This window comes from Anthonomus grandis, chromosome 11, assembly GCF_022605725.1.
Source record: "Anthonomus grandis grandis chromosome 11, icAntGran1.3, whole genome shotgun sequence".
NCBI lineage: Eukaryota > Metazoa > Arthropoda > Insecta > Coleoptera > Curculionidae > Anthonomus > Anthonomus grandis.
This window is the reverse complement of record NC_065556.1, coordinates 8,359,381-8,376,215: the sequence shown is the minus strand read 5'-3', so window position 1 is coordinate 8,376,215 and position 16,835 is coordinate 8,359,381. Positions and strand designations below refer to the sequence as shown.

At 31.3% G+C, this 16,835-nt stretch overlaps 2 protein-coding genes and 1 long non-coding RNA gene across 4 annotated transcripts in view; 2 read left to right on the top strand and 1 right to left on the bottom strand.

Annotated features, from left to right (window-relative positions):
• Nucleotides 1-5,741: 5,741 nt before the first annotated feature.
• Nucleotides 5,742-7,564, top strand: LOC126741863 (putative nuclease HARBI1). The gene is made up of 2 exons (XM_050448309.1): nucleotides 5,742-6,179; nucleotides 6,366-7,564. The coding sequence occupies exons 1-2, from the start codon at nucleotides 5,863-5,865 to the stop codon at nucleotides 7,120-7,122; spliced, it is 1,074 nt and encodes a 357-aa protein (XP_050304266.1). The 5' UTR covers nucleotides 5,742-5,862; the 3' UTR covers nucleotides 7,123-7,564.
• Nucleotides 7,565-8,496: 932 nt separating this feature from the next.
• On the bottom strand, nucleotides 8,497-10,179 carry LOC126741867 (uncharacterized). The gene is made up of 3 exons (XR_007662415.1): nucleotides 9,162-10,179; nucleotides 8,719-8,892; nucleotides 8,497-8,569 (listed from the first exon to the last, which is right to left on the bottom strand). It is a non-coding gene; the product is annotated as an uncharacterized LOC126741867 (long non-coding RNA).
• A 524-nt stretch (nucleotides 10,180-10,703) lies between these two features.
• LOC126742539 (AP-1 complex subunit gamma-1) overlaps nucleotides 10,704-16,835 on the top strand; it is a 135,469-nt gene continuing 129,337 nt past the window's right edge. The window contains exon 1 of one of the 2 annotated variants that reach the window (XM_050449199.1): nucleotides 10,704-10,856. In XM_050449199.1, the coding sequence (XP_050305156.1) occupies nucleotides 10,801-10,856 (56 nt within the window). In that variant the 5' untranslated portion in view covers nucleotides 10,704-10,800. The remainder of the gene's footprint in view (nucleotides 10,857-16,835) is intronic. The other variant, XM_050449201.1, reaches the window with a different exon arrangement.

Here is a 16,835-nt window from a genome sequence, read left to right as displayed (position 1 = left end):
TATCGGTATAAATGGTTTGTATAAATTTTGTGTATAGTGGAAGTTTTCTTCCTCTGATATCATTGTCATTGCGGTTTCTATGCGATCTGGGTTTTTTAATCGGATAATACTTTGTAAGGGGTTGTTTAATCCTCCTATAAATGTTCGTAAGCATATAGTATCGTATTGTCTAAGATGAATAAGTTTTGTTTCAGCTGTCATAAGATTATCGTCAAAACTATTAATTTTTTGGGCTAAAGCACTACGCAATACTTGTAGTCTTTTTGCAAAATCTAACGGTTGTTCATTTTTATTTGGGATAGCTATAAACAAATCTTGTTCAAGGCATTCTATACTACGTTTATCGCCAAAACAGTCTAATAAAGCATTTCTAATATCTACCCAGGATAATAATTCCATACGACAACCTACTAATATTAGTACTCGGTCAATTAATTTCATTCTAATAGTTCTAATCAGATAATTTTTTAAAATAGGATCTTTTTGGTTATCATATGTTTCAAATAGAAAATCTGCGGCAGAAATGAAATTGTTAAGAGTATAAGAGTCATCATTGTAAGGGTGAATTGTATCAACATACATTTTTAAAAGGGTGTAGTTTATAGAATTTGATCGTATGGTAGTCATTGTATTAGATAATTCGGATTGTTCAGTAATTGTTTCTAAATGCGAATTTTGTTATTGTAATTTAAGAGTTCTGAAAAATTCTTCAGCTAATGCGTCAACGTTTGGTTCACTCATAGAGTAAAAATAAAAATAATGTTATTAATTAAATAACACAGACTCAATTCTAAAATTAATTATATTACTAAATTATTTGAATCTTTCTTCCTTTACGATAAAGAGAGAGTATATTCCAATAGGATTTGCTCAAAAGAAAGTTCAATGGTAATTTCAATAATGTTCAATTGGTAAAGATAAACTCAAAATAAGTTTTTCAAATATATGTTTCAATAAAATCTTAAAAATAACAATAATCTTAAAACTAACTTTCCACTCGCTCAATCCAAACTAAGTGAAAGGGTTTGAAAGGAAATTGGCACTTACCTTTTTCCAATCAGATGAATCCCCGCGTTGCTAAGGTGCTGTGGTCATGCTGCCAAATGGTGTTTCCACTGATCTCTCGTCTCAGAGCGATTCTGATAAGGTTTGATCTCAGCTTCCACGTTCGTATCAGGACCGAAGAGTTAAAACTCACGTTTTACGATTAATCGTCTCGATGACGTGCAAATCTCAATCGAAAACTGCCCTGATCCTACCCGACTGGGCCAGTTATGTTTCCTATCACGTTAATAACATTTTCAAAAACTTATTTTGACCAGCCGCGATACAGTGTACTCTAAGCAAGAACGAAGATTACCTTAACTTAATATTACAAGTGATTATATAGACTAAATAATGCAAATAAAGCATGAAATACAATATAACTGAATAAGCATATACATAAGCAAAATATTATATATAGGGTGGCATAATTGTGTACATAACTAGTGCGACCAACTTAAATTTATTTTAAAATGAGTAAAAGCGGAAAGTCATCATATGTTTGGGAGTATTTTTTGAAAACTTCAAGTGGAAGTGGCGTTGTTAAATGCAAACTGTGTTTAAAAGAATATAAATCTTCCGGAAATACATTTAATTTAATGGACTACTTAAAAAGAAATCATTCGAGTGAAATTTTGAAGCATTCTGATGGTGACGGTGAGCAAGCAAAAAGACAAAAATTGAACAATATTTTGGTTCTAAAAAAGAAAACTTTTATGAGTGTGACAGTGCGAAGTGTAATAAACTGAACGAGAAATTAGCTATGTTTATAGCTATGGATAGCCAACCATTTTCCGTAGTTGAAGATAAAGGATTTAAACAGCTAATAGATGAATTAGATTCTAGATACAAAATTCCAAGTGCCAAATACGTAAGTAAAACCCTCATGCCTAGTTTATATCAACAAGCACAACAGAAACTAAGAAGCATGCTTTCTGATGAAAAAGTAGAATATGTAGCTTTACCTACAGACTGCTGATCTTCTATTAATGTCCAAGGGTTTTTAACTGTTACGTGCCATTTTGTGTCCGAATTTAAGCTCATATCTGCTGTTTTACAAACCGTTCTTTTAACTAAAAGTCACACAGCTCTTTATCTTAGTGAAAAAATTTAAACAATAATAGATGATTGGCAGCTTATGCTTAATAGAAAAGTGTCTGCGATCGTAGCTGATAATGCCAATACTATGGTTAATGCTTGTGGTCTGCTAAAAATTCGTCATATGCCGTGTATAGCCCACACTATAAATTTATTAGTGCAATATGCTATAAATTCTAACTCTAATGAGGAGTTAAAATTAATTATTAAAAATTGCAAAAGCATTGTGAATTATTTTAAAAACAACCCAAAAACATATGAAAAATTGCGTTCTATCCAACAGGATCAAAATAAACCCATCCTTAAGGTGATTTAAGAAGTAGCCACTCGTTGGAATAGTTTATATCTAATGGTGCAAAGGCTGCTTCTTATTAACGATTAGATAACATTGGCTTTATACTCTAGCTCAAGCAAAACAGCACTCAAGCCTGATGAAATTGCAATCATGGAGGATATGGCCGCGGGACTATCCTCATTTTTGGAGGCTACCGAAAAATTTTAAGGGGATACATTTTTTGCAATTTCACTAGTAATACCGATAATCCATGGACTTCACAATGAGCTAAAATCAGTTAATTGCAAAACCGAATGTGGTGATAAATTAGTCAAAGATTTGCAAGCACGGCTAATAAAAAGGTTACTCGCTTATGAAACTAAAACGGCAGCATTTAGACTCGATGATAATTATAAAAATGCTGTTAATATATTAACCAATGAGTTGACCAACGTTTTAGTTCAAATGAAGAATGAAACTAAAATACAAGAAGAAACTGCAGGTACGTCTCAATCAGTGGACCTTGTCGAAAATGTAGACACGTCAAAGGAATTAAAAAAATCAGGATTATTGAGTTTCTTGGAACCCAGAAGAAAGCTATAGAGCAAAAGAACTGATGCTATAATAACCGTAAGACAATATTTGGAACGTCCTGTTATAACAATGGATAAAGATCCTCTGAGCTATTGGCAAACAAATGAAGGGGCTTATGAAGGGTTGCCACACCATTGGACTTTAGTAAGAAAATATGGATGCATTCCAGCTACCTCGGTTCCATCGGAACGAGTTTTTTCTACGGCAGGGGAGATTTTATGTGTACATTTATTTTCTTTTAAGAATTTTTCTTTATTTTATTTTGTGTTTTGTTTCATTAGATACACTTAAAATGATAATTTAAGTTTTTTTCTGGTTTCTGCCTTTATTCTTATTTATTTCAAAAAATATATTATGTGTTTTTGAATATAAATCTTATTTTTTATTTATTTTGAACCATTAAGCTTAAAAAATTATGATATTATGTATAAAAACATAGAATACCATAAATTTACCGCATTTATCCAGTTTCGAAAGTACTATCGATGGTAACTGTGCGAATATCGAAAAATATCGATAGCACTAACTATCGATAGTATCCGATCACTACTGTAATGTAGTATACATTTTTAGAATTAACTGTTAGGTTCCGGGAAATTCAGGGATGGGTCTAAATCGTCTAGATATCTAAATGTTTCGAATCTCTGCCATTTCCGACTGGTTTTCTGATTCTCGGGTCATATTGGACGTGATGTCCAGTGTGGTTTTGACTGGATAGGGATAAAAAATCCTAATAATTTTGGTCATCGATTTAATTTATTGTTTGATCATTTTCTGAGGAATAGTCATAAAAATCATTAGGATAACAATTCTCAAAATTGGAATCATGGTTATCAAATGGGCTCCAAACTTGTCTGATTTGCATTTGGATTTCTTTGAATTACTGATGGACGTGATTGAAAGTTATTTGATTATGGGTTAGCAGATGAAAAGTAAGGTCTTTGTTCATTGGACCTATTTTGTTGATTAGGATTAGGTTGATTGTTATTAAGGTCTTTGGAAATTGTTGGTACCATTTTGGAAATAATTTGATCGTTGCTGTGAACGATACTCGGTCTCATAAGGACCGATGCGCCCGCATGAATGACATTTGGGCACTTAAAGATTGGGTCTTCTTATTGGTTGATTAAAAATTGGTTTAGGAAGGTTCGGTTTTACGGCTTTTTGATTCTCAAAATAAGACAGTTAAAGTTCACGTCTTATATAACAAACCTGGACTTCTAAAAGATCTCTCGGATTACTTGCCCGAATGATATGGCCAATTTTTGGTTCTAATCCTGTTAGTAAAGTGTTGAGTGCCATTGATTCAATTAGGGTTAATTGTGCCTGTTTTTCATTAATGGACATAACGTTAGTTTTCTGTACATTTGCATGCATTTTTGCATTCAAGGTTTGGACACATGGTTTATGAATATTAAAGGAGATTCTTTTGTTTAAGATTCTAATTGTTTAACGCGTTACAAGTCCTAAATAAGCGAGGATATATCTCTAGTATCGCCAAAATGAGAGTTAGGTAGTTGTTTTATTTCTAAATATGACAACGGACTTCTAGAGCTTATTAGCTAATTTATTTCTTATGTGAATTACTAATAGATGTTTCTGATTTATAGTGGATATGCTATAAGCACAATCACAAGCGTTAAGAAATATTTGAAGAAAAATTTGATTTTCTTTAAACTCAGGGATTATAGAGAAAATTTCTGATAATTTATATAGTTATACTTCTGCATCATTATGTGCAGTAATGCTTGTTTCGTTGTCTGTCATGATGTTTAATTAATAATAAAATTACAAGCAAATAGTACATTTTTAATTGAAGTATTGACACAAAAATTTGTTTAAAACGCAACACTACTATAGATCAGAAAAATATTTATTGATTAACGTATAATGAATAGTTTATTTCTTTAAAAAATTTTAAACCATTATTTGTTATTTCTGTAATAACAATAATGCTGAAAGCTAACAAGAAATAAAGTTTAGTTTTCCGATTATTCTACTAATAATCAATAAAGTCGAACGGCATTTCTACCGTTGATTAATATATAATAAAAAAAATAACGCGATGATTCAATGCTGTGATTACAGTAAGGAAATCATCTAGCTGATCGTCTTGTTCTCTACGCCGATTTACCAACCAGAGACTTCATTAGCTGTTCCTTCCGTAGTTCGTCGTGAGTGAGGACGTCACAATTCTTCGGGATTCTTGATTGGTTCTTTTTCTGTTAAAGGATAGGGATCCACTATCACTAGTTAGAATACTCGTGTTCTAGCGACGTTGTCAGATCCTACTAACGACTACGCCAATTGTTATATTACTTATTTTACAAATTACTTTTTAAAAAACATTTTTATTACTTTTAAAAATTACAATGAAAATACATTAATTTAAAATCAACATAAAGTAATGGCAAAATGACTTGATTTTGCCATTACTTTATTTATTTTTGGTGTGTCCTCCTTTTATAGTTCTTGAATATGCCGATTCAGTGAGAACAGGAGTAGGATTCTCAACTTCTCGATAGGTGACGACTCGGAAGGTCACGACTACTCGAAGTAGATTTCGATACCTAGCGAATAGGTGATTCTCAACACGTCTCGAGTCGTAGTCGTAGCAAAAGTCAAAATTATATTGGTAGCATTGAATTTAAACTCGTAATTTGACAGACTTGACGTTGACATATTGTTAAATTATTTTGATATGATATTTTTATTATTATCAGAGACAACCAATTTATTAATTAAATTATTAATTAAGTTATTATTTTTGTTTGTGGTTTGTGGCAAAGGACTAATACCTATTATTTAATAATAAATTTTCTTGTGTTTTTATTGTTAATAGTGATCTAAAAATGTTGCCAGTTTTTGATCATTTGTTAAGGGAACAAGCCAATCTTGATTTTAGACGCAGAAGGAGAGAATGCAGAGAGAGTTTTGATTTTAATGGTATCAGTGATAATCGGTTTAAAGAACTCTTTCGTGTGAATAAAGCACTCTTCCAGCATCTGTGTGAAGTTTTGAGACCTCATATACACCACCCGACACACAGGGATAAGGTATCGGTGGAACAGAAAATCTTAGTAGCCCTAAGGTTTTATGCAACTGGTGGCTACCAGAGAAGTGTGGGTGGAGATTTTAATATGGCCGTGAGCCAGACTAGTGCCCATAGGTAGGTAAAAAATTCATATTGCATTTAGCACAAGAACATTAAATCATACTGTGAGCTGAGTTTCACAAAAAATGGACTAATGCCTTTTTTTGTTAAAAATGAAATTTTAATTCACCTATTATTTCCATAAATTTCTCTGTTTATTAATTTTCTTATGTCTCATCCTATCTTTTATTTCTTTTTCAGATATATCCATGAGGTTACCAATGCTATAAGTGAGCATCTATCACCCCAAAAAATCATATTCCCCCGCACCCAAAGAGAAATTAATAGAAATAGGGAGCTCTTCATGCAAAGGTTTAATTTTCCCCGCATAATAGGAGCTATAGATGGGACTCACATAGCCATTTTAAAACCAAATGTGGATGAACACATTTTCATAAATAGGAAGGGTTTCCATTCTCTTAATGCATTAGTAATATGTAATGCAGAATTAAAATTTATATATATAAATGCAAATTACCCAGGTAGTAACCATGATTCGTTTATATGGAGGCAGTGTCATCTGAGACAATTTATATGGGAAGAATACCAAAGAGGTAATATGAGGGGTACATGGCTAATAGGGGATTCTGGTTATCCCTTAGAACCCTTCCTTCTTGTTCCATATTTAAATCCTCCAGAAAACAGTCCAGAAGCCCGCTACAATAATGCGCATATTGCTGCAAGAAATGTTATTGAGAGAGCTATTGGAGTTTTAAAAACAAGATTTAGGTGTTTACTGAGGGAGCGAGTGGCAAGATACTCACCAAACTTTGTTGGTGAGCTTATAAATACTTGTGTAGCACTACACAATATGTGCATTGATTTTGGATTGGGACAAGACATGGAAAATTGGCAGCCTAATGAAATTGAAGTAGTCCAGTTGGCTAATGTACATGTAGGAGGTTTATTGGGTCAAGGAAATGTTGTAAGAAATAGGGTGGTAGAGCAGTATTTTTAGTAAGAAGTTTGTTATTTTTGGTAATCTTAAACATAAATTTAGATTTAAGTTTTAAATCTATAAAAAAAGTGTCAGCTCTGTAAAATGGTTGTCAATAATTTAAACCTGTTTTGCTAAGCATTTTTTTCTGGAACACCATGCTACTCATTTAGGAAATTTTGCTAGCTTTCAGCAATTATTGCTGTTTTTAATTTAAAGACTTAAGTTAGTTTAAACAACAATGATCTATTCTTATGACATTGCTTTTTTTGAATCAGATTTTTTTTTATGGTTTTAGTGAGTGCCGCCACAATGCAGACCTTTTTAAATTAATATAATTTAAATAGTTAATAATAATTCAGTGTACCTAATGTATAATGATTTATATTATTTTATTAATTGTTCAAACATTTTCTTCAAGAAGTTTTCTTTATTTGTACAATTTGTATGTAATGTTCAATATTTCCGAATATAAAATATTTTTGTAAATTGCTTGTTTTTTTAAATATTTTTAGGTTCTAAGAAGTAACTAAAAATTATAGGTAGCCACAGAAAGTTAAAATGGCATTTTTTTTTAAAAGAGCAATAGTATTAATTAATTAAAACAATAAAAATATAAAAAACAATTTAATAATGAAGTCAACATAAAGATAATTGAGACATAAACTTAAATAACATAAATAAATATAAAATGAAAATAGGAACTCTAAATAATTAGTAATTCAATCAACGCTAAAGAACAAAAAGGGTAAATGGTATTTAAACTTACATATCATAAATAAATACAAACTAAGATAGGAACTTTAAATAATTAGTAACTAAACTCTAAAAAGACAAAAAAGATAACTAAGATATAAACTTAAATAGCATAAATAAATACAAACGAAAATAGGAACTCAAACACTTAATAACTAAACTCTTAAAAAATAGGAATAGAACAAAAATCACAAAAAAATATAACCCATGGTGTTAAAAAAGAAAAAAATTGCACTCTTGGTCACAAAACTTATACTAAATTAACAATGTTTTTATACCTAATATATTACCAAATAATGGTTGTGTTTATTTTTTATGGCAAGTCATTGTTCCTTTTACTTAAAGATTGAAAGCCTTCCTTCAAAGTCAAATTTATATCTGAAAGACCACATTTTAAAGTGTTTTCAATGCTTTTTAAGCATTCTATGGTTTCTTCATATGCTTCCATTGGTTCCTTATTTTTTTTCTTTTTTTTGGGGGGAGGTTCACTATGCTTCCCAAAGAATAAGTAATCATGGTCTTGGTCTTGCCTAGGGCATGCTTGCTTACATGGACCTTCACTTTCCTTACCCCTTTTAGCAGCAGAAGTCGAAGGCTGCTGTTGAGCATCATAATTATTATTCTCTATTTCAGTAATAGATTGCTGCGATAAGCAACAAGAGGTTGTGGTATAAGGTGTTGAGGTTGAAGGGCCTGATATGCTAACATTTATCTGAAAATTACAATATAAAACAGTTAATTAATTAACCAGAATTTTATTTAAACAAAAGTGAAACACAGTAATTTAACAAAAACCATTTGCTTGTTTATGATTGGTCTATTTTGCAGGGAAAGAAATACCTAATCAAGTAAAATACTTACACCTCTTTCCTCCACACCAACCCCTGCCTAAAACATAGTGCCCAGAATGTTAAGGATTCTCTGTTCTAAATCTGACAAAGTCTTACGGGTTGCTGGACCACCACCTGTGCCTTCTTGATACCTTTTTATTTCGGCAGCTTTTTTTTTTAAATTACTTTTGTAATCAGACCATGTCTAAAAATATATACCTACTAATTAAAACAAAATTTTTACATAAAATATTTTATTGATTCTAACTCAGATTTTATATTTGCGTATCAGACACCCAAAAAGCAAACTTTAAAAGTCACATTTCAGTCAAAAATTTGTTTGATAATGATAATATGTTTGAAAGATTTGTTGTATAATTCGGTAAATGGCACTTATTGCAACATGTGTTTAACTTTTGTGATTGTGACTAAACAAATGTATAAATCTGGCATTATATTGTATATTTTGCTTACTTTTTGCCACTTTGCCACATCTCTAACACCAAGTCCTAAGGAATTTAACCTGGTGGTTAAATTTCCCCACAGTGCCTTGAACTTCTCCCTAGCATTCGAGGCAGAAAGTCTACCCCTTGCAAATTCAGGGTTGTCTTCCATAAAGTCTGCCAAAACTTCCACATGCTGTATTTGCATTCTTCCTAGGTACCTCAAAGTCAAAGTCAAAAAAGTTTATTACCAAAAAAATAGTTATAAATATAATTAGCTACATGAGAAAATAAAATTGGACCTGTTTAATAAATATTATTATATGGCAGGCTCCTAATTTAAACTAATAAAATGTATATTTCATACCATAAGCTATTGTAATTTTAATTGTTATTGTAATGATATGCATAAATAAACAAACAACTTACCGGATTCTCCAACTGCACGCTGCCTAAGGTGCGGAAAGGATCGATTTAAAACTTTTGGAAAATATTTGGAAATACTCTGTACTTGTACTCCCAAACAAAAAATCAAAATATCAAAAATTCAAACTTAAGCTGAAGAACATGAACCAACAACGGATTGTCGTTGTCGATGTCCGATAGAGATAGACACACACAACGAAAAAAAGAAATAGGAGATTTTTCGACTAATAGATCGCTTCTTTTACCGTTCTCGGCAGCTTCTTAGGTCCCGAGCGAAAATGACAGATGAACTCGATAGATCCCGACTCGCTATCGAGAACGAAATGGATTGGGAATCGCATTTCGTAGCAACTCGAGACGTCACGTCTCGAGAAGATGATTGAGAATCCGCCTTCAGTACTGTCGCGGCGGCGGCGTTGGAACATCTCGCCTTTTATAAACTTTATAAACTTTACAAGTCGCGCCAATGTTCCGATTTGAACTGCACTCTGCGGCGTGGGCTCCTTGATATATCAGCTAGACCACTGTTCCAGAAGATTCGCTAACGATCTACGCGTCTCCGGAGATGTCTTGCGATGTTGCCGCTTGTGTCACCGCAATGATTCCGGAATGACGAAGAACAGCTAATATTGGCCACATTAGAGAACAAATTTAAAAAAATCTCAGTCTATATTTTATTAACTTATTTATTTAATTTTTTTAAAGTTTATTTTTAAAGTTTAATTTTTTTTTTCCGAAAAAATAGTGTAAATCTAAAAACAGATTAAATTTACAGTCCTTTTTGTATACGTAGCTTTAATTCTTCCTATACAAAAGAAAAAAGAATGCTAGAAGAGCTTATATGGGAAACCAATTTTCGGGACTATTTATATATATTTGGGACTATTCTGTGGCAACTATAAAGATTTTGTTTTTGTTTCGATTCCGTTCTTGACTTCCATGACGTATAGTGGAGACATTTTTACGAAAATTGGTGAGGGTTACAATTTTTTTTTCTAAATTATAATAATAAGATACGCCTATGTGTATAACGTTATAATGATAATATCATTGTGCTACATTGCTTTATTAATACTTTCCACTATTATTACTCTCGTCTAAATAAATACACCTGTTTAAAAATAAAATTGATAAGAGCGACGCAAGCTGCTTATCTCCAGGAAACCAGTCGTTTCATTCCACCTAATCAAAAGCAAGCAAAGAAAGTCATGTGCCGTGTCTTGTCTAAATATTTTTAAGCAAAAATGTACCCATACTATGAATCAGAGTGGAGTGTTTTACCACCCGAAGCAAATAGAAGGTAATATATGTTTAGAAAAATATTGAAACCTCTCAAATACGCGCAGAGGATCATTGCTTTTTATTGTATATACAGCTTTTATCTGGCAGCCATTTATATACCATTTTTTCTATTTTGGTGTATGCATGTAATTATATTTAAGAGACAAAAATAGATGAATTCGATAGTTTATAATAAACCATTTTGGCCAATTATAAGATAAATGATCGCAATTGAAAATCAAACTTATACATTCTCCCCGATAAGATTTTTTTTATATTTAAGTATTGAATCGGATTTTAACGTAGGTAAAAATTTATGTGACTAAATAAAGAACTGCGGACAATAGTTAAAAAATAAAATTTTAGGTAAAACTTAAAAATATGCAAAATTTTTTTATTTTAAAAATGTTTCTATCTATGTATTTTTTAATATCTTTTATGGTAAGCGAAATCTTAATGAATGAAATTATATCTAATATCTCAAAGATTAACAAGATGTATATCACTTAATATTTACTTAGACACTTTATATTATTACAAGAAACTTATAACACGGCATACAAGGTATTAGAATATTTAATATTCGAAAAAGCTCTCTTCAGAACTAGAATCGTCATCGTCAGATCAAACTATTATTTTGGGTTTGCGTAGTAAAACTGTATATTCGTTTTCAATTTTATAAAATTTTATAGTTATGTTCGACATAAATTTGTTATACTTCACTTCCAAATTATGAAATTACTTGGCGGATGTTGTCAATGACTACATGATTAATGTTGCTGAACTGTCGCACTTTCGAAGTAAGTTTAGTTTTTTTAATGTAACATATAAACTAGTTTAATAGGGTCAAATATACCTGGTGACCCAACAAGACTATTCCTCGGTCAGATCTCAGAAATCGTTCGTTTTGGAACCATTCTTTTGGAACTATTCTGTTTAAAACTTAATGAATATTTCTGGGGCTCCCGATTTAACCTCCCTTGAATTTATCTCTGGGGATGGATTAAGAATATATTCTTTGCAATAAGGCTAACTTCGCGTGAGAATATGATTGCAAGAATTAGGAATGCCATCTTGAACATCCCAAGAGCTGAAATTTAGACTATCTATAGAAAATATGTTAAAACCAGGACTTTGTAAAAAGTTAACTTTAACTGATACCCCATCCATCCGATAAAGTTAACTTCTATATTTTGAAGTTAACTATGACATGTGACGTTATTCCACAAGTTAACTTTAAGTTATCTGTCAAAATAGTTTTATAATACCGGCCTTTAGCCAATAATTTTTTTTTCTCCTTACGTTTTTCGAGATATGGCCGAGGAACAGTCTTATTGGGTCACCCGATACAATTACATGGAAGAAATCTTAAAGGAATATATTAATTATTGTTGGCAATATTGTCAATAACATAATTGTTAACATTAAAGTTATAACGCTTAATTAATAAAAGTCAACAAATGGAATAAATATTTGCTTTATAGTTCTATTTTTCCAATTCCAAACTAAGTCCATTGTTACTAAGCAAATTTTGGAATATGCATGTTCTTAATTTCAAATAGATTGTAAAGAGCTTTATTTCTGATACAGAGCACCAGATAATTCTTCCAATAGCATACATGTATTTTTTGACCACTAAAACGCCACTATGTTAGAGGCGGCAAAGAGAGCTGATTTCTTATATGTTTCGAGGGATTCTAATATAGACTTCGGGATAGAAAGCTATCAAAAACATTATTAGTAGAAACTTTTAGTAGTTTTAGTAGTTATACTCTACCAACAACTCAATCATGCGGCCGGAGTCTCAGACCAAAATTGATTATATCTGTATCAATTATAGCCACTACAATATTTCGACCCGAATAACCGCTGGGTTTTATGATCACCTAGCCTTGTCATTAAAACTCAACCTAGGTCAAGTTGACAAAAGCCCTACAGAAAGATTAATCAGGCGGTTCTTTTCAGATAAAAACAAGGCAACATTTCATAATTATCTATCTTCACAAATTTTTAACAGTGTGTACTATGCCACTGTCGAACTGATGGCGAAGAAGATGTTTGAAGGAAAACCTCATGTGACCCAGATGAGATTCCCTGTTTTATTTTGAGGCATATGGCAGATATTATTTCTACTCAATTGAAAAAATAATAAACAAATCGTTTGAGCAAGAAAAAATTCCATATTTCTTAAAATATGCCAGTTATTCCAATTTACAAAAAAGAAATCAAAAAAGATCCAAATAATTATCGTCCTATTTCAAATATGTCGGTTTTTTCAAAAGTATTCGAAAAACTTATGTTTTCCCGCTTAACACATTACCTTTTAAAATAGAATTTATTCTTAACATGTATTTTTTTGAAAGAAAAAAACCACATATTTGAAAAACTTGATAAGAATCGTTTTGTTGCTGATGTTTATTATGACTTGACTAAGGTCTCTGATCTTGTTAAGAAGGGACTTTTAAATTTTAAACATGAATTTTTTGGCACTCGCGGCCAGCCTTGGATTATCTCTTGTGTAACGGATAGGCGGCAATTTGTTCAGGTTGTATCTAGTCTGGGGACGATTGTCAATGAAAAATTCAGGTCGACCACTCTTGTTATAAAGTACGATGTCCCGCAAGATGGAATACTGTAACCGCTACTTTTTTAAATATTTTGCCTGAATACTTCAATTAATCAAGCTAACCCAAAATCCAACCAATTTGCTGATGACACTTCCCTTATAGTTTCCAATGAAAGAGCGGAAAATCTTATTATAGACATAAATGCTCACTCTAATAAAATTTTAGAATGGTGTATTGGCAATAGCTTATTTCTTAATCCTCAAAAATCAGTACGCATTCAATTTTCTAATCCTAGTGTGGCCAATCGTAATCCCAAATCCTACCTTATAAGAACAAATGAATAATACATGTTCAGTCTACAAGTTTCTTGGGAATTAAAATAGGTTCAGGCTTAAGTTGCTGTAATCACATCAATTACTTAAATAAAAAATTTGCTTTATCGTGTTTTGTATTGACTAAGCTGAAAAAGAAAGTCCATCTCGGTTCAATTCTCCTCTATATCCATGCACCTGTGATGAGTCGCCTTCCCTACGGGATTATAGTATGAAGATTAGATTCCTCTAAGATTGGCAGACTATTTTTACTGCAGAAGCGAATGCTACGCACACTGGACGATGCAGAGTGGAGAGCTTATGCTGCTCCCACTAACAACACTCCCAACTAACATCAAAAATCTTAACAATTTCAATTCATACAAAAAGAAAAATAAGTCAGTCTTATACTTAAGAATGTTGTGTATTCACATACCGACTACTTTAAGATTTGTAATTAGAATTTCTGGCTCTCTACTTACTGTGACTCACTCTATATTCTTCTGTTCAAGCTAAATATGCATGCTTTCAGTCTTGCCCAGTTTGTTTGTTAAAGTTTTCCCGTGTAACGTTTTAAGTTATTTGAACATATCTTGTAATTTAGGATAGGTGAATTTTATTATTATTTTATTATATTATCTTTAGTGTTAGCTAAGACATTTTGTTTTTGCTTATTTTTAATTTCTTAACTGTGTAAAGCAACCTATATGCATTTGTGTATCTTCAGACTTTAAATAAATAAATAAATAAAATAATAATATTACCATAACTTTACCATATACTGACTATTAAAGTGTTAATTACATATAACCAAATTAGGAAAATGGATAACTGGGACAATTTCAACCATGTGAACCTTCAATACACATTCAGTCTTGATTATTAATAATAATAAATATATAATAGTCTGTTTTATTGACAAAAAAAATTACAAATTTTGTAGACAAATCTAATAAAATAATAAAAAAAACAAATAAAAGATCACAATACAAACAATTTTAAATATAAATCATAAATACATACTTGTTATAGCACAATTACACAATAATATTGTACAAAGATAACTCTTTTTACAATAAAATAAAAATTGTACGTGGTCACAATATTACTTATAAGTATAGTATAGTCTTAAAAGCACAAAATTAAAAAAAAAAGGAAGAAAATTCTCTGAAAAGAACTTTCTCCAGCAAGAGTGATTTTAAAGCCTTGTGAAATGTGGGAAAAGATGATATGGATTTGATTTCAAGTGGCAGGTGATGTGCTTGTGGTTCAGGGTTGTTTCTTGGATGAAATGAAGCAAAACATTCTTATGAACATAAGGCCTAAACGTCTTAAATTTTACACTACAGGGTGGTAAAGTTGAAAGAAAAAACTTAAATTTTTCGATAAATTTGATACATGTATTCGAATGTTTTACCGGAGAAAGCCTCGGATTAACTAGATTTAGGCGTTATGGCTGTCCACAATAATGGTTTTAATTTTTTTATGCGAAAAACGTGCATCGGGCGGAATATTAGCTAGATAAAATATTGCCAGATATGCTCTAAAAGAAATAAAGAATTTAAAAATATTTTCTATTACAAGGAAAAGCAGTGGCATTATCAATTCTTTAAAAAAAATATACAGTTTAAAGCCAGAATAAACGCCAATGTCGAATATAAAAATTTAAATTTTTGAGCCCACACAATAAAAAAATTGCTACTGCTTATATGAGCTTAAAATATTGAAATAATCTAAAGCGCTTTAACAAGTATTTTTTGTGCAACTCTTGTATGTACACCTCTCAATGTACATCAGTAACGCAATTACATCTTCCGTTTCATCTTCTATTCAAAAAGCGCAAAATTCCTGTATGCTTTTATCCTTTAATAGTTGCTACAGAAGTCATATTACCCCATATCTTAATAATCATCTTATTCTTTCAATGTCAAATAGATGCAAATATCACATGTACTCTTTCATATACAGAATTTGAAAGTCGGGAAACCCACCACATCTTTTCAAATCGCATAAGAACCAGACGGTTTAATATTTTTAGGGTTCCTCAACATACAACAACAGCTTTTCAAAAATCATTTAATTACGTTGCAGTTCATTTGTGGAACAAGTTGCCTCATTTTGTTAGAGCTTATTCTTTTTATAACTATAAGAAATACATAAAAAGTATAATTATGCAGTCACAGTATGATGCCTAATAAATAAATATGTATTGAGATGAATGTGAATTGGATTTTTTCCAGTCTCTTTTCATTCAGGTTGTGTCATATTCATATAGCTGTACTGGGTCTAACCCTACCCTTACATTTTGGTTTCGCATTTAATAAGATATACCTGTGGATATTGGATGTGTTTCCTCTCCTGCGCTTCCCTAATTCAGTCGTTGCATACCCCTGCCCTGCGTACATAAATATAAATAAATTGTATTTTTTATAATGTTAAGTAATTTCTCTCATTATCAAAATATTTTCAGCTAAAGTTTTTTTTGTTTTTATTTGGTTTTCTTTTTTGTTGCTTTTTCTCAAGGATGTATCACTTAAAAGTGTCTCTTGCAGAGATATTTTTGAGAAATGGTTTTTATTCGAGATGCACTCCTATTTGCTAACTAACATACGTACAATTGTTTTATAGTTTTTGATATTGACAAATAAACGTTTTGAATTTGAATTGAGTTTGTTGTGCTGTGAAGCTCTCCTAATACTAGGGACGTAAAAAAGTATAAATTTTCATTAAGGAGGTATAAAAGTGGATCATAGGAAGAAGTCATGGTATTCATTAATTTTGTTGCAACATTTACAAAATAACTATTAAGGGGCTCGGGTGAAGTAAGGATTGAGCCAGACATCATCAGAGAGGAAGTTCTAATCAGTCGGTTGACATAAGTGCTTGAAGTTTACAACATTTTTATCTCTAAAAATATGGACTAATTTGCGTGTCGTATTTATTTATTTATTTTTTAATTTATAGAAAATTTATCGAGATAGCTACATAATTAATTTACTTTTTAAGGGCAGGAATTTTAGCAAGCTCAGTAAATTTTGACAGAATTCCTATACATCAATATCAGATATTCTGTAAAAACAAACAATATAAAGTTTATATTATTTATGGTAGACAATGGAA

What these genes read in the sequence shown, in the direction of transcription:
- LOC126741863 (XM_050448309.1), top strand. Translation starts at nt 5,863, where the DNA reads ATGTTGCCAGTTTTTGATCATTTGTTAAGGGAACAAGCCAATCTTGAT. An exon ending in AGCCAGACTAGTGCCCATAG is followed by an intron (nt 6,180 to 6,365) that starts GTAGGTAAAAAA and finishes TTTCTTTTTCAG; the next exon opens with ATATATCCATGAGGTTACCA.